Genomic DNA, 17,513 nt, shown 5'->3' with positions numbered 1-17,513 from the left:
ATTACTGTTTTTCAGTTTGTGAAAGAAATAGATAATGAGAAGAGAATGAGACTCTTGCAGTTTGTGACTGGAACATGCAGATTGCCAGTGGGAGGATTTGCTGACCTCATGGGTATGTATTAATAACCCTTCTAATGCAGGAGATACTTTTTAAAAGAACCAAATTATATATTTATGGCATTTTTAATGACTCTTATATTGAATGCTGTTTGGTAAGCCCTGCATCTACTTGAGCTATGATGGAAAAAGGGAAGGAATGTTTACACCTATTTATTGCGCTTTAAAATTGCTTCATGGTGCATTTCTCCACGTGCGTACTTTGATCCAGGCAGAGCTGTACAGTGAGACAAATGTCCCTTCTCTGTGCAAATAATGGTAATCCTGCTTTCTTTAAGCCTTGCATGCTTCAGGTGTGTGCTATAGTGATACAAAGGTAGCTGGACCTATGCCTTGTCTATTGGAATTTGTTGCAGGGAGCAATGGACCCCAAAAATTTTGTATCGAAAAAGTTGGAAAGGAAAACTGGTTACCCAGAAGTCATACCTGGTGAGTACATAACAAACCAGAATATTGCTATTGCTCTGGTTTTGCTGAGCACAGTCTGCTTTGACATTTTAGTAAATGGGTAATATGCTGAAATAGTTGAGACTCTGTGAAAGCAAACACAAATTACACCAATGAACTATTTCGTTGAATAATAGCTGAACTTCTGAAAAGCTCATGTGGCTTGGAGTAGATTTCATTGTGCATTCCATGGATTTGTGTATTATGTTACAGAACAATTAAAGTAATTAACAGTACTGTCTAGCAAGGTTGGGACTATCCGTTGTTATGACTGCACACCTTAGTGAAATAGCCACAGTCACACACTTCCCAGAGAAAAGGTCACTTTACTCATTTCTTCGGGTGATAGTGGTAGATAAAACCACACAAATTGAAAATTTCCAATCTGAGTGAGGACTCTAATTAACCAGCTAGAGGTTGGTTTTCCTCCAAGGAAAAGTTAGCCAAAACTATCATTATATGAGCACTTGAATCCTAACCTCTGCCCTCAGAAATACATACATTTATATCAGTAGTCAGCGTTTCTCAGGGTATAAATACCTGTATCCATCTCCACAGCAAAAATTCCAATCACCCCTATTCATAATGGATTTTTTGTTACTTTTGAATTCTTCACTAGTACTTAACTTTTTTTATTTTTCAGTTTCAATCGCTTAGACCTTCCACCATATAAGAATTATGAGCAGTTGAAGGAAAAGCTGTTATTTGCAATTGAAGAAACAGAAGGATTTGGGCAAGAGTAGCTGAAATTTGCACCTTGAAGAATGTGAACTCAACACGATGTATGTTCTTCACTTCTTCTGCTTGTTGCACACTTCATTGTAAAGTAGAAATGACTTGGATTTATTTAACAGTACTAATGTGTAAATAAATGGATGTTATCCTGAGGTTATCCACATTAACTCTGGAATTCTGCTGAGCACTTTCAGAAATCAAATGCGGAATCAGATATGGCTACAAGTGACTAATGACCGAAGTAGAGGTTTAATACAGCTTTGGGCTCTGCTTTGTTTTACCATTCATTAATTAGAATGTGTCCTTAATGACTGACAGATTTTTAACAATAGTTTTGTCTTTCCTTTTTAGTAGCATTTTTGCTACTGATGCACTGGGAAGTTCATTGGTAGCTGCAATGCTGCAGCAGCATCCTGAGCCTCTTCACAGCAGTGTCAGAGCCAGCTTGGATCCACCTCTGTGCCGTGAGCAGCTCCATTCCTTAAGCTCCTTTTTCTAACTCAAGTGTGGCCAGACTGTTTTTCCCTGCCTGGAGTCTGCTCATGTGCCAGCTGGACTCAAGCTGCTGCTAAGGGGATGTCAAACTGTGGCACAAATCCAGGGCATAGCTTCGCTTTGGTTTATCCCAATCCTGCTCCTGTCAGCAAAACAGGCACCTGCCCAAAGTTGTTGGAACACTGCTCTGTGCCCTCTTAAGGATTCTGAGCTTTTGCTGTGTAACACATTTTAACTTTGAAATCGATATTAACACTGTGGTACTTCACTTGTTTTGCAAAAGACAAGCCCAGCTGGGATTGCACTGATTCCATTGAGGTTCCTGTTTGCAGGCTGATGTTTGTCAGCAGCATTAATGGACATTACCCTCAGTGTTTTTCCTACATGTTGCAGTCAGTTTGCTCCGAAGAGTTCGCTGGGCTCTCAGGAAGAGACACAAAACAACTGGATTCAGAAAATGATCCTGCTCATCATTTCTGCGGCTGAACTGATGTGTGAGACTGGCTGAGGCCAAGAGGATTAGAAAGTTCAGACATGGATTTCAGGTTTTCGGAAAGCCGGAGCATCAGTAAATAGTTCTATAAAGTTTGAAACTAAAGTTTTGGGGAGGTTTCTAAGCTAATTCACCCTAAGCTACTTACAGCCTGTAACTTTTGTAGCGAGTTCCTGTTGGATTAACATCTTTTATTTCCTTTTAGAATCTGTTAATTCTTTTCTGGTTTACAAGAACATTTTGCATTTTACTGCTCCTTTAGACTGAATGCACTTTTTGGGTCTGGTCAGCCCTTTCCCTTCCCCTGAAGGGAGGAAGGCAGACACCAGTGACATGAGCTGTAGCCACAGTGAGAGACGTGACACTTGAAATAACATGTAGCACACATTAAAGCAAACCTGCAGCTCAGAGCACTGGGGCAGGAGCTGCATTTAAGACTCTTTGACATGACAGAGCTGAAACAGGACAGTGGGAAAGTGTAAAACTGAATGTTCAGTCTGGAAAAGAGTATTTCTTTCTTGCTGTCTCATCCATCTAAACCACAAGACGGAAAATCTGATTGAGGCTTGAGAAGAACCAAGACACTACAGGTTTTAACTGAGTTCACAAGTGTGTCAGGTCTCAGTGATAAAAGCTTTGGGGAAGGCAGGAGGGTGGGACTTGTCAGGCTTAATAGAAGGAAGGCCCGGGGAGAGGTGATGATGATACAGAAATGCCCCTTGTTTAAAATTTCATTGATGGTGAGAATTCACCTTCAGGTGTGACTGGGAGGAGAATTGCCAACTTCCACAACATTTGGATCTATCACAGTATACAGCTCATGAGGAAAACAGAAAAAAGCCTTATATATATTTTCTGTTTATATTAATTCTTACATTGAAATGTAGTTATCTAACATATTTACAAGAGAGATTAAATTAAGCAAGATAATGCAAGATTAAGCTATGAAAAATAGTCTATGTTCTGCATATTGCTTTACGATTCGTGTAGGGAACCTAGAACTGTTGTTCATGTATAAATATCACCCAAAAGGCTGTCAGCCCTATATTTTTAAAATAAAGAATAGTTATAATTGAAATAGCCTTAGCCCTAGTTCTATAGGGTTTGGCTGTTGAATATTTTTATGGTTGAAATGTTTAGTTCAGGAAAAACATACCTGCTTGTATATATTTTTGATGTCCAGGATTCCACTTATTCCATTGTTTCTTTAATTTAAATGGCATGTTTATATGTCTTTTCTGCTGTACCAGGATGGGAGAAAGGGGGCTGGATATCCCAAGCACCAGATATGATTTAAAAATATTGCAAATAAAGAGCTCATTGAGATGGAAAAATAATCAGTGACGTATTGGATTTGGCCAAATATAAAAAGTTTAAAGCAACTTTACCATGTTACACTGACAATATTTCTGAAGGCACAGGTTCAGATTCCTTAGGCATTTGGCATACGAACAAATCTGTTAAATTTTTACAGCATGTTGTGTAGAAATTAAAAGGAATTCATACAAGCCACTGGTGCACTTTTCAGTTCTTTCTGGGGATCTGGTGAAGCAATACAGGGATGAGCCCAGAGCAGCTGCTATCCCAGATAACAGGTTTTTGTGGATTGGATTTTCAGCAGAGATTAATGAGTTTGTCTCCCACTGCTTCAACTGTTTTAGCAACCTGAGCTGCATAAATTCATAGTATGTCACAAATGTACATTCATATGCAACTGTCAATTGATCCTAATTACCAAGTATTAAAAGAAATTTTATTTAGAATTTTTCCTCATGAGAATGAAGTGAGAAAATTAAATGCTGAGAATTAACAAAGCCTTATTTTTACAAGTAGCTCAGGTACTGTTCATATACTAATGACATGCACAGTAAATACATCATGTCTTTATCTGATCTAGAATGGAAGTTTGGGGTTTTTAATCCAGTTGCTTGTGTTTAAAAAAAAAAACTCCTTTTTTTTTATTATTCTGAGAACAGTAAAAAAAAATGTTTGGGGGTGTTTTGTTGTTTTTTTTGTTTTGTTTTAATTTTATTACATGCTGCACTGGATTTGTAATCTCAACTCTGTTATATTGGTATCTCCAGCCCCCTTTTTTGTGGTGTCTTTTAATTTTCTCCAAGAATCACTGTTTGTGTATATGTGCTCTAGTGAACTCGTGTAGAAACTGGGATCAGCAGCACTGGATTGTAAAATACTGTACTGAAATTCATTGTCGATATTTCCTTGCATTGTAATTTCAAATACTCAGGTAACTGTAACAGTATCTCAGTAAGTCAAATACTTTTATAAAACTACTTAAAGAGCTGGTGGTCTGGTCCTTATTCCTTATGTGTGACAGAATATCCAGGTGGAAATGAATTGTCTGTGTGCTCCTGGGGGCAAGGGTCAGGCTGCCTGGACTTGTCCTTCCACTAGGATCCTTTAGGAATAGTTCTTTCCCAAGACCTCATCCACCCTTGTTGATTGCATTGGATATTGAACAGATTTCGGACACAATTCCTGGATTTTTAGTGCTTGTGGATGGTGCCCTGAGGAGCCAGTGAGGGCTGTGAGGCTGCTGAGGCTGAAGGGAGACAGGCTGGAGGGAGGTTCTGCAGGAGCCACAGCTGTAACACCTTGTGGCACTGCTGTAGGGATATCTGCAATGAGGAATGACACTGCAAGTGGGTAGGATTGACAGAATGCCACCAAGGAGGGGGGAAAGCTCCAATGAGGCCAACCAGCCTTGTAGTGTCCCTGATCCTCCTTGAAGGGGGAGGTGGCATTTAGATTCCTCCTGTCATCAGAACCTCTCCTGATGGCCACAAGCTTTCCCAGATAATTGAGATGGGCTTTGCAGTGACATTCCAGCTCCCTCAGTGCTCACGGGATGTCCCGTCAGGTCTTAGGTCAGACTTGATGATCTCCAAGGTCTTTTCCAACCTTGTTAATTTTGTGATTCTGTGTCAGGGACCTGGTCCTGTCCATGGTCATGTCCAGTTTGGTCAAATGGTCCCTAAAGTGGTCATCCTTCCCTGAGGGTGACATTCCCTGCTGCAGACCTTCCCACTGGATTCTCCCTCTGCTGACTTTCCCAAGTGTTCCCCACAGGCTCAGTTAACACAATTTTATCAGTGGCAGCAAATCCCAAGTATGATTTTCTGTGCCAGGCAAATACATGCAATAATGACTGCCTTTTTGGTGTGGAGTTGCTTCCTCCAAGCTTTGAATGGAACCACTTAAGAGCATCCTAATAAATTGTGTAAACCCAGAATTTGACACTGCTTTGGGCAGCTTTATGTGAGTACAGCTATAGGGGTATTTCACATACATCTGAAGCTTATTTTAAAAAGGCAAAAATTAATCACAATATGTACAATATAGCATGTATGATAAATGTATATCTCAGTTGCAGCATTTTCTTTTCTGTTTGCTTTGATGATGATGGTGCTAATGTCAGCACCAGCCCTGGGCAGGGGTGTTGGTTTTGTTCATGGCAAAATGGGAATGGTTGTTTAAACAAACCCATGTTTGGTTTGGGTGTCTGATGGCAGCTGTGCACTGCTTACTATTGCCCAAATTATCAACCACAGCTTTACTATTGCCCAAATCTTACCATCACAGCTGGGACTGGAAGTTAAATCAATCCATGGCAAAATGAGGTCTTGTAGCCAAGCTGTGAAACTTGCTGCTGGACTGGTAAGAGAGATTAGAATTGAACTGAATTAGGTTGCAGAGTTGCAAACAGCCACTAGAAGAGGAAATAGCCATATCTCTTGGATCCTAAAGAAGGATTTTTTCCTGATCTCTGGCAATGCCTGTTCCCATGTTCATTCTCAGCCTGTCAGCCGAGCAGTGCACAGATGACAGGGCTCAGTGCAGGAATCTTGTTTTCTCTAAGGAGAAAGTAGGCTCTGACATATTGGAAGGGCCAGCGAGCTTACCTGCTGTGTCAAATCCTGGCTTTCAGAGGGGGAAAAAAATCTAAAAACACATTGTGAGGACATGTTTTACATTTCACCCAACTACCACCTCACTGTGACTGCTGTGGGAGCTCAGTGGGAGCCCAGTGTCTGCTGATGCTGGAGTTGTGGTCCTGAAAGATGGAGCATTCAAACTGATAGGAAGTAGGTTTAGATTGGATATTGGGAAGAAATTCTCCCCTGGGAGGGTGCTGAGGCCTTGGCACAGGGTGCCCAGAGAAGCTGTGGCTGCCCCTGGATCCCTGGCAGTGTCCAAGGCCAGCTTGCACAGGGCTTGGAGCAGCCTGGGACAGTGGGAGGTGTCCCTGCCCATGACAGGGGGTGGCATGAGATGAGCTTTAAGGTCCCTTCCCACCCACACCATTCTGGGACCGTTTGACTTCTAGCAGAGCCTGAGGATGGGGAAAGTCCCAGATGCTGCTGTTGTGTGTGTAGAACAGAGCTGAGGTTATGCGGGCTGCAGTTCTTCAGTGCGTTATTTTGTTTTGCCATCAGACTGTGGGTCATCCCCAGTCCTTCCCCCAAGGAAGCTGATCCTTCCTCAAGGATCCTTTCTCAAGGGCAGGGCGGCAGACACCTTTACCCTCAGGACACGGATCCCTGGGGCTGTGGCAGGGAGGTCCCAGGGTTTTAGGGTGCACCATGCCTTGCTCTGCCCGTGTCCCAGGGGGGCTCCGGCAGCAGCTGAGGGGACACGGCAATTTGGGGGGAGAAAACTCCCCACACGTGGCTGACGTCCCTAAAGCGGGATCCCGATCCGCTGCAGCCCCGGGAGGCTGGCGGAGATTCGTGGGGGCTCCGAGGGACTCAGGGAGGTGTTCCCGGCGCGGTCCCGCCCCGAGCTCGAAGCGCTTCCGGGGCAGCGCCGGGGCCGAGACGGGGCGGAGGCGGCGGCTCGATCATGGTGGGTGAGGCTTGTCCGGAGTGCGGGCGGGGCCCCTGTGCCGCCCTCGGGGGTCTCTGGGCCCCCCCCGGCCCTTGGGGGCTCCTGCGGCCGGTGCAGGGCTGGGCGGTCCCGGTGCCGGTCCCGGCTCCCCTCAGGCTCAGGCGCTGCCCCGCGGGCGGGGCCCGGGTCAAGGCGAGACCCCGCTGCGGGCGGTGGGGGCTCTGCGGGGTCTGGGAGCCCCGGCCCGGCCCGGCCCGGTTCGGTTCGCGTCGGGTTCTGTGTCGGGTTCTGTGTCAGGCCCCGGGTGGGTCCTGTTTGTGCAGGGCGGGCCCGGCCCGGGGGTCCCGGCGCTGCCTCCCAGGGGCTTCCCTGGCCCTGCCCGGCCCTGAGTCACTGTGGGGAGAGGCCGAACCTTCACCCGATCCAGCCCAGCCTTGTGCCGGGGAAACGCTTACAGCGAAACCTGCATTTCCTACGGCTGCCAGGGCACATCCCTAAAGCTGGAAGCAGTCAGGGAAAAGAGACTGGGTTTGGCTGTTTAATAACCCGGGCTGTGTTCGTTCTATTGTGATTGTATTGGAGGTTTCTCCCTGCTCAGGTGCGTTGCTGGCTATTGCATGTTGATGAAATTTGGGGATCAAAATGTATGTCAACATTTGTAAAGAAATAAATGCTGACCGAAGTTGCAGAGGGAAAATTGAAATTGCCTAATAAGATGTACTTTTTAGGCAAACCTAGGAGTTCAGGTATTCCAGATGGAAGCAGGAAGATAAAGGCTGCTGTTGTACATATAGCAAAAGGTGTTTAGCAGCAAAATGGTGATGAGGGAGTGTTTATTCTCCTTTCCTAGAGTGCATCTCTCCTTCTCTGTGTGCTATCTCTTGTCGTTATTCAGCCCTTCATTAAAATGGGGTTTGTTTGTTCCATGAATTAAATATGTAATTTTTTTCTCAGTACTATTTTTGTTGGTCTGGTGAGCTGCACTGGCTTGTGGAAGTGCTGGACAAGCCTCAGAGTGGGAATAGGAGGAGCAGGACCTTCCCACGTAAGCAGCAGTGAACTGTCAGAGCAGATCACCCACCTGTGAGTTAGATCAGCTGAAGGTGTTAGAGGAAATTGAAAACTGGTTTCCTTTATGGATGCTGCTTTGCATCTGAAAAGGTTTGTTAAGGTCCTGTGAAGGAAAGTATTTAATCAGGACTTAAACAGTTCTAGTAAGAAGGCAGGAAGTCATATCCTAATTTCTCAATAGATTTAACGTTTTGCCACTATATTTTCTCAGCACTTGTACACCCTGTAGTTTGTTCTTTGTTTCACTTCCCTTGTCTTCCATTTGAGAATAGTCCAGCATTCAGAAATAATCCGGAGTTTTGTTGAAAATACTTGAATTTTTCTGTGCTGGATCACACAGAAAAACTTCTGCTTCATAAAGACCTGCTCAGGGGGTCCTATTTCTTCTGAGCCACAGGTCGTGTTACCAACAGCACCCTGAGGAAAGTGCTGGTGGTACTGGGGCTGAGCTGGTGTTGTGTTGTGTTGTGTTGTGTTGTGTTGTGTTGTGTTGTGTTGTGTTGTGTTGTGTTGTTGGACAAGGTCTCTTCCCAGGGAACAGGGCTTGTGATGTCTTTGTGCCTGTTTGCTGTGGGAGGAAGTGGAGAGGGTTGTTCAAGGTGCCCAGGGAACACAGCCTTGGCCAAAAGCTCTTTGTAGGTCTCACCTGTCCTGGTTCAGGGGATTCCTGTCTCCCTTCCTAAACCACATCTGTGGGACTCTGCCTTGCAGGATCTGAATGATGCTGCTTGTTTCTCTTTTAATGGGAATAAAAAATGCCAAATACTCACCCAGCTATGGAAATCAGCTCAGGTGTGAAGGTTTCCCCCTGCTACAGATCCCATATGATGGGTGTCTTGTAGCAGGAAGGTTGTGCAGAAGGTACTGAAACCTCCTTTGATGGTTTATATAGAGAAGAGGAAGGACTATTGCCTTGGCTTGCATTTGCATTTTTCCTTTTTTAAGTTGTAAATTATTGGCAGTGGTTACAGCCTTGTGGCCATCCCAGCACGAATCAGAGTTATAAACAAATAGTGTTCATTCATTGTTTTTCCCCTCACTTATCATATTTGTAATTGCTTTTGGCATTCATTTGGTAAAAGGGAAGGTCATCTTGCACCCACAGTGTATCCTTTCCCTACATTTTTCATAAATTCCATGTAATTTTTCAAAGATTATTTTTGTTTGACACCTAAATTGTAGCAGTCTGACTGCAGCTTCTAGCTGCAAGCCTTCAGCAGGAGGCTTGGGGAGGAGGAGAGAGGGGAGTTTCCAGGATGATAATCACAAATGAATGAAGAAGAAAGGCAGATGGAAGATAACTGGAAAGCTCTTGCAGAGAAGGTGGCACCAAAGTACGGACAGTTGGCTGCATAAACCAGTGTAGGCAGTGTTTGTTTGATCATCCCTGTGCAGCTTTGTTCTGTTTTCAGCCACGTTATCCCAAAGCTTTGGTGGGAGGCAAAGAGCAGCTGTAACCCTGTATTGATTTGTGCTTTCTCTTGCAGGCTGAGGTGGAGGAAACACTGAAGCGAATCCAGAGCCAGAAGGGAGTGCAGGGAATCATCGTGGTTAATTCGGAAGGTGCTGTGTCAGCCTCACTTTTCTGACCTATCACTTACTCCAGTCACACACTTTGAGGGCTGCTGCTTGTACCACTTGCACTTAGCTTAGAGTCTGGCTTTGGGAGAGGTTTTCCTGGAGCCCAAGGAGGCAGACAGTAGTCAGGCTACAAGAGAAAATTGGTTTCCCATTTCTGCAAGCTCACTTTATTATTTTAGGAAATAAAATAATTTGCAAAAGCATCAAAATATTTGAGTTATGCCAGTGTTTGAAACTGGGTCTGTGAAAACTTTAATCAGGAGCACTGAGGCTCTCATGAGGTGTAAATCTTGCTGCTGGGCCTCTCCAGAATGCTGCTGGCCTGGCAGACTTGAGTTCTTTAGCACTGCCTAGTGCTTGTGGCCTCATGGAATTCATCAGCAAGTTGTCTCTTTTTGGAGTCTCTGAAGGGTCCAACAGAGCAACTTCTTCAGAGCACTCTGAATACACTGTGAACAGCCCAAAATGTTGAAATTGTGTGATTGTCAATTAAAATTGAATGTTTCCTACAAATAATCCTTAGAAAAGATGACAGTAGCTACATGTGAATATACTGAGGATCAGATCGTGCAGTTTGGCTCCTGCTCACTGCTTTTCCACGATGGTTGAGTGGGCTGTGCTCTCTGTGCTGCAGCTGCAGTTACTGGCACACACACCTGGTTCTGCCCTGCAGGATTTGGTACTTGGCTGCTGTGTTCTGGCACATGAGCTGGGGTTTGACTGGCTTTTGGTGGGAAAACACATCTAATGGGTGGCTGAAGTGTAAGGGAGGGAAAGCTCTGGCTGAACAGCGTGTCTGCCCTCCTGGCTGGTTATCACTGAACCAGGGACCTCCCAGGACTGCAGCACCTCTTAGGGCTGAATGTTGGAGCCTCAGCCTTGGAACTGTGTGACACAGCAACTGATGTCCTCCATAGTCACTGATCCCAACCTGGCCTACCTCAGTATCATTTAACTGGTGTAGGGGAGCCTTTCTGAAAGGAAAAGATGCCCCCAGTCAGGAGAAAAAACTGCAACATTGCTATTCCCTCTCTCCTCTACAGATAATTATTTTTGTTTAATTTATTTCTATTTCCAACACTAAAAATGCAAAAGTAAAGCACTGATGCTACTAGAGGTAAATGGCTGTGGTCCCACATCTCAGCTTTTTCATATCTTGTTTTTCTTCACGTTTTCCTCTTGCCTTCAGAGAGAACACTCCTAACCCCTGGGGCAGTGACAACCGAGGTTGGACCTGGTGATGCCCAGTGCAGGGTTGGTCCTGCAGGTTTGTCACTGAGCCTTGCTGTCCCTCTCCTGCAGGTATTCCCATCAAGAGCACCATAGACAACTCCACCACCATTCAGTACGCCGGCCTCATGCACAGCTTCATCATGAAGGCCAGGAGCACCGTGCGGGACATCGATCCCCAGAACGACCTCACGTTCCTGCGGATCCGCTCCAAGAAGAACGAAATCATGGTTGCTCCAGGTAGGAGAGAGCAGGGTGCAAGCTGGAATCTGGGAATCCAGCAGGATTGTTTTCTCTTGAGACTGACACTGTCAGCCTGGAAGGAGTGCCGGCTGCTTGTGTTCATGTTGGATAATCCCTTCTTTCCAAGAAGCTGTTCTGCTTCCTGGAGAGTTGAAAGCTTTATCATTGACCTAAGTTTCCTTTGTCATGTTTGAATGTGGCAAATCCCTTCCCTCATTTTGTGTTAATCAAAGTTGAAAATATTAGATAATGCTGGAGAGTGTGCTGCACCCTCTCATGCTTTGTTTTTCAGTATAAAACCTCAGGATTTGGAAAGAAATACGTTCTGAGAGCAATTTCCATTCAGAACTGTGGACTGAGTGATAAAACAAAGACAGTCCTGATTTTCCAATTCTGGGAAAAGTATTAGAGCACATTGTGGCTGTAATCACAAATCGTGGAATACAGCAGCAGCAGCAGCCTTCTTTTCAGGAAACATCCTCAGTATTTTGCTGAATTCCAAACTGGGAAGCAGCGAGATGAGTGTAGGTCCTTCAGGTGGCAGGAATTCATCTTTGTGCCTGCATGCTCCCTGCTGGGATGGGGCTGGTGGAGAGGCCAAGCAGGGAATGGCAGTTCCCCTAGGCAGGGATGGGTCGGGGCAGACTTAACATGGGCTCTGGCTCATGCTGAGGCAGCCTGGGATTTCCACAGGAAGGATGGAAAGAGAGGAGTAAGTGGTGTTCCAGAAAAAACAGCTGCAGCCCCCAGTGTGCCTGTGAGAGAAGGGCAGTGACCACCTTGCACCACTGTGGCATGTGCCAGTTGTTTCCTGGCACAAACAAGGTTAAATTTGGCTGCCTTGGGAACGTGCAGCTTCTAAAGCTGAGAGTTTTTCTCAGTAAAACCCATAAAATAAATTATCTGCCACTTGGAGGCTGTTTTGCTCATTGAGAATGAATGTCAGGGTTCTGGAGTTCCCACAGCGCATCAGAGAGATGTGAAAAATGTTGGAATTTACTGTTTCTGTGAATAAATACCAGGAATGAAAGAATAATTTTTTTTTTTTTCTCCTCTCCAGATAAAGACTATTTCCTGATTGTCATCCAGAATCCAACTGAATGATTACACTGACTCAGTCTGGTTTTTTCCCTTTGCCCAACTGTTTTATTTTTTATTTAATGGTAAAGAATAGAGCATTAGTGTTAACTGTGCTGTGTGTCTTCAGCAAGGTTTGGAAAAATAAAAGCAGGTGGTTTTGTTGTCTTCAAACAGAAAAAACGGCGCTTTTTGTATCACAAGTTTTGAGAGGGAGTTGGTGAGTTGGAATTGGGCAGTAAAAATGCAACAGATTCTTTTAATAGCTAAGAAGATAATAAAATTCTAATAATAACCAAAAAAATACTATTCTCTGTATGCTTCTATGCTTCTTTCACCACTGAGCTCTGCTTTTACACTCTTAGTTTTGAATGGCTGTAAATATGACCCTGCCTGTCCGCTAGTTCTGTCTTACTCTGTTGGTTTTACTTCAGAAAAGTCTGTCCATAACAAATTAAAAAGTGTCACCAGTGACTGGTTTTGTCTTACGTGTTTTTCTTCTGAAGATTTTAAGTATTCTCATGATTGACTGAGTTTTTCTTCAAAAACTAGAACCTTCCTAGGACTGTTTTTGTTTGTCTCTTGCTTTCTCTGAACAAGGATTTGGCCCAAGGGCATGTGCAGTGCACTCACAATTGGCCCTTGTGTTGTAGCATTTTCCTATCACTTTCCCTCTGTTCCAGACAGAATTTCATGGCTCAGGAAGGCCATTGAGGCCACCCATGGGAAATCTCACGCTCTCACAGCTCAGTAGCCTGTTTGATCTGCTATCTTCCTTTAGTATTTTTTTATTGATGCCATTAAGGACAAAGAAAGCTCACATGGTTACTCCAAAATACTCAAGGGGTTATTCTGATGGAGTTTTTCTTCAAAAACAAAAAAAAAAAAAAAAAAAAAAACAGGGCTGGGGGGTGCTCCAGAAAGTGCAGCTTTGGAGATTTTGGTAAAAACATTGGTGTTGACCTGGGCACTTGTGGCTTTCAGAGCCCAGCAAAGGGTGGGTGTGTGTGTGGGGACTCAAATAGACAAGGTAACCTGCATGTTCAGGGCTTTTTCTGTGAATTTTCACACCTGGACATTAATTTTTGGACTTTGTCTAATTTTCCAGGGGGTGGCCATGACCCTGAAGGTCAGAAATGCCTTTTGAGCTCTGTAGCCCTGCAGCATCAGTGTGTTGGGTGTCTCAGCTGCCACTGTGACTCAGTGTTGGTTTTCCCTTCACATTCTGTCTCGTTTAAACCATTCCATCAAAACAGAGAATAGGGTCTGGAATCCTGCTTTGTCTTTGGAGCAGCTCCTGATACCCAGCAGTTCATATAATGCTTGGGATCTCCAATAATTGAATGCTGCCTCCCAAAACAATTACCTCCAGCAGGCTGAAGTCTGGATAACTGAACCGTGAGGCAAGGCAGAAGAAAAATGTGACCTCAGTGATCTCTCTCTGTTGTTGTTTGTAACCCAGAGAAATGTTTCCTTGGAGGTGGTGACCTGCTTATGGATTTTGGCTTTCCCAAGTAGGTGGCAGTGCTACTTCTCTGAACAGTGAAAAATCTGCATCTCCTGCATTCTTTTGGACACTTCCTTAAGGATAGCTGTCCTACCAGTGGCTTTGTGTCACAGGAGCTTGGGACAGAGAGTACTGCGTGTTGGTTTTATTTAAAACAAGCAGTAATAAATAATCTGTTGCAAAACAAAGATCATGGCCCTTTTCTGTTGTGTTGAGATCATAAACTTGCAGTGAAATGACTTGAGTTCCTGCTCTGTGCTGGTTGGTTGGAGGGTCGGGGGTTGGTTTGGGGGTTTTTTTCTCAGGGATTGAAAGCAGCCTGGCATGAAATGTACTTGGGAATTTGAATGAAAGGCTCTTGAGAAGCTGGGTTTGGATTCTGGAGGAGCTTGTCAGATCCATCTGGGCAGAGCCTTGCTTAGGCCATGTAGTGCCACCTCTACACCAGCATCCAAAGTTAATTCAGATTTTTTTTTTTAAACTGGCAAGGAGTGAAGGAAGCTGAAGAACAACAACTTCCATTTAGTTACTATGGAACATGACTGTTTTATTTGGATCAGGAGCATCAGAGGGTCACAGAGCTGGCAGTAATTTCCCTGGATGTAAGTTAGGGGAGGGTTTCACTTTCCCTAAGTTATCATAAACAGGGTCAAAAAATGATGGATGGAGCTCAGTTTCTGGTCCTGTGCTTTGTGAGTCTGGGCCTGATCATTTGTATGGTGAAACTACTGCCAAACTGAGGAAGAGCAGAAAAATGAGCATTATGGTTCCCATCCTTTTTCATAGACAGGATCACAGGAGGCCTGAACAGGCTGTGCCACCTGCACCTTGGAGCTGCTCTGTGCTGGGGCTGGTTTGCTGTCTTGGAAAAGTCTGTTTTGGTTTTGGTGGATCCCTCACTGAAGGCTGAGGAAGCATCTGCTGCTGGGAAAACAAACCCTGATGGATTAAGGTAAAGAAAGGGAGTTTGGGGGATGGCCCTGGGCTGGGAGCAGCAGCACTTGGGCCCAAGGATGTGTTCTCTTGTGCTGCCTCTGTGCCGAGATAAGGCTCTGGCAGAGGACTGGAGGTGACACTGTAGAAGCTGAGCTTGTAGACACCTTCTGTGGATTTTGTGTTGGCTCCAGTGCCCTCCCAAGTAACTCTTCCCCTGCCTAAGGTGGCTGATGACAGTGTCCCTCACATAGAGGACACGGAGGAGCTGTGGCTACCCCATCCCTGAAGTGTCTGAGGAGGAACCTGGAATAGTGGAAGGTGTCCCTGCCCATAGCAGGGAGTGGATGCGGATGAGTTTTAAGGTCCCTTCCAACCCAAACCAGTCCGAGATTTATGTTTGATCTTGTCTTAGCTACTTCTCTAGGGCACAAAGGCAAAGATCTCTCATCAAGAGAGGCTGGGCTGAAGTGAGCAGAGCTACAGCAGCTCCCTGGGACTCACCAGCTGCAGGAGAAGCAGAAGCAGCCAGGGGGTGCAGGGGCAGGAGCTCGGACACTGCCCTGGCCAGCAGGAGCCTGAGCATCAACGCAGGTCTGTTAACAAAAATACACTTCCTTTACCAGCACTACAGGATCTCCTTCAGGGAGATTTCCCTCCCTGGGTGGTGTCACAAGATCCCGGAGTGCTGCTCATTGTCAGTGGTGGTACCCTGAGGACTGATGGCATGCGGGAAGCTCATTGCTGATTCCAGGTCATGTTAGGAGCTCACTGGCGCCTTAAACCTTTGACTGATCCAGGGGGGGTTGGATCTGAAATGCATCTCCTTAACTAAGGAGTTTTGCCAATGACATGAGTGAGACCAGGCAAGAGAGGCATTAATGTGTGCGGGATTGTTCGAGAAGCTGAGGGCTGAAGGAAGAACTGTATAAATCATGCTCTGCTGTATTAGAAGTAAAACTTCTTTGATCCATATCCCATTTCTGTAAGTACATTAACATGCTGAGAAGCCCCAGAGCTCCTATGAAATGAGGTCTTTCTCTCCAGATGTCTGAATAATATTCTGTGGAATTATGGCCCCAGTCCTGCAATGAGGTCTGCATGGATAAAAACAGGGGCCACATCACTAAATTGGAAAGACTTCCACATTCCTCTCATCAAAAAGAGGTTCACACTTTATAGCAACAATAATAAACCCCTTTGCCTGAGGATGAAGTCTGTAAGGTTCATCACTTGTCATGTCTGATTCAACATTCCTGCTTTCCCTTAGGTATTCTCTGATTAACAGGACCTCTATCAGAGATTAATGTCTCTACTTGTATCTTAATTATGAAAGTGAATCTGAAGAGTTTATACTTCCTTACCAGTATGTGCTTGTTTAACTACTGCTTGGTCAAGGAAAATCCATTATATTGGCCATGAAAGTGTTTTCTTTCTTGGGTAAACTCAACAAGGAAACAAGAATTTCTTCAATTCTTGTTAAACATATTTTTCTTTTAATTGGTGACACAATCATCGGAGTAGTTCTTTCATAGATGCATTTTTCATTTGTTTTCTTTTTTTACCAAGGTTATACTTAATCCTCTAACATTTTGTGTTCCCTCCTGTTTTGTGCCAATTCACTGTAACAATGAGACATTGCTCCAACATGATACAGCTCCTGTCGTGGCATGCAGTGAGGAGGGATATTTATTAAACCTGGTGAAACACTGATGCTCTGTTTGCAGTTGTTTTTGATTCATTTACCAGCTCCAGAAATAGCTGCCCTATTTGTAGTCGTGCTGCGGGCTTTAAAATATTCAGCATAGCCGTGGCTGTGAATGCAGCAGGGAAAACAACAGGCTCGTTAGCGAGGAGATGATTGGGGTAGACATGGGAATTGCAAATGTTTGAGTATCTGTGTGAGGATAGTTTATGTCCAGGTTTGTTGGCTGGAATCTGTGGTCTGAGCTGGTGTGGCTTCATCCCCACAGAGTCCTTCCTTCTCCACCCTCCTCACAACAGCCACGTTTGCTGCCCGAAGCTGGCAGACACTTGAAAGACGTTTGATCTGAGATGTCCAGAAGATGCCACAGCAGGCTGGAGTCATGGACACCTCTGTCCCTTGAGCACCTCTGGAAATCCCAGCCCAGATGTACTTCTGCTGCCTTAAGTGAGGCCCTCAGGTGCTCTGCTCTAACAGGACTGGAAAAAGTGCTTGTTTGGGGTCATCTCTGAATAAACCATTATGTCCCATCGGGAAATGGGATGCTGTGCCATGGTGTTCCTACTGACCGGGCACAGCCATCCTCATGACACCAGCTGCTCTCTCTCATGTTGGGCCTTATAAAAAACAGAGGGGCAGATAGTAATAGGACAAGAGGGAATGGTTTTAGACTAGAAAAGGTGAGATTTCGATTGGACATGGGGAAGAAATTGTTCCCTGTGGGGGTGGTGAGGCCCTGGCACAGGGTGCCCAGAGAAGCTGTGGCTGCCCCATCCCTGGCAGTGCCCAAGGCCAGGCTGGACGGGGCTTGGAGGAACCTGGGACAGTGGAAGGTGTCCCTGCCATGGCAGGGGGTGGCACGGGCTGGGCTGCACGGCCCCTTCCAGCCCAAGCCAGTGTGCGGCTCGATGGCTTTGATGGCACCCGGGTCACCGCGGGCCCACCCAGAGCGAGCTCCGGGGTCGCGGGGGTGGGCGGGGCCCCGGCCGGGCCAAGCCCCGCCCCCGGAGGGCGTGTCCGGGTGACGTCAC

At 45.4% G+C, this 17,513-nt stretch overlaps 2 protein-coding genes across 4 annotated transcripts in view; both read left to right on the top strand.

Annotated features, from left to right (window-relative positions):
• ITCH (itchy E3 ubiquitin protein ligase) overlaps positions 1 to 4,560 on the top strand; it is a 59,705-nt gene extending 55,145 nt beyond the window's left edge. For 2 of the 3 annotated variants that reach the window (XM_082292785.1, XM_082292783.1), the window contains exons 22-25: positions 16 to 112; positions 474 to 546; positions 1,208 to 1,346; positions 2,188 to 4,560. In XM_082292785.1, coding sequence (XP_082148911.1) covers positions 16 to 112; positions 474 to 546; positions 1,208 to 1,307 — 270 coding nt within the window. In that variant the 3' untranslated portion in view covers positions 1,308 to 1,346; positions 2,188 to 4,560. The remainder of the gene's footprint in view (positions 1 to 15; positions 113 to 473; positions 547 to 1,207; positions 1,347 to 2,187) is intronic. The other variant, XM_082292784.1, reaches the window with a different exon arrangement.
• Positions 4,561 to 7,099: 2,539 nt separating this feature from the next.
• On the top strand, positions 7,100 to 12,811 carry DYNLRB1 (dynein light chain roadblock-type 1). Its single transcript, XM_082292955.1, has 4 exons — positions 7,100 to 7,153; positions 9,694 to 9,769; positions 11,090 to 11,257; positions 12,321 to 12,811. The coding sequence occupies exons 1-4, from the start codon at positions 7,151 to 7,153 to the stop codon at positions 12,362 to 12,364; spliced, it is 291 nt and encodes a 96-aa protein (XP_082149081.1). The 5' UTR covers positions 7,100 to 7,150; the 3' UTR covers positions 12,365 to 12,811.
• The last annotated feature ends 4,702 nt before the right edge of the window (positions 12,812 to 17,513 follow it).

The sequence above is a fragment of the Coloeus monedula genome (genome assembly GCF_965178545.1).
Source record: "Coloeus monedula genome assembly, chromosome: 17".
Taxonomy (NCBI): domain Eukaryota; kingdom Metazoa; phylum Chordata; class Aves; order Passeriformes; family Corvidae; genus Coloeus; species Coloeus monedula.
The sequence above is the reverse complement of the archived record's forward strand: the minus strand, read 5'-3'. Positions and strand labels throughout refer to the sequence as shown.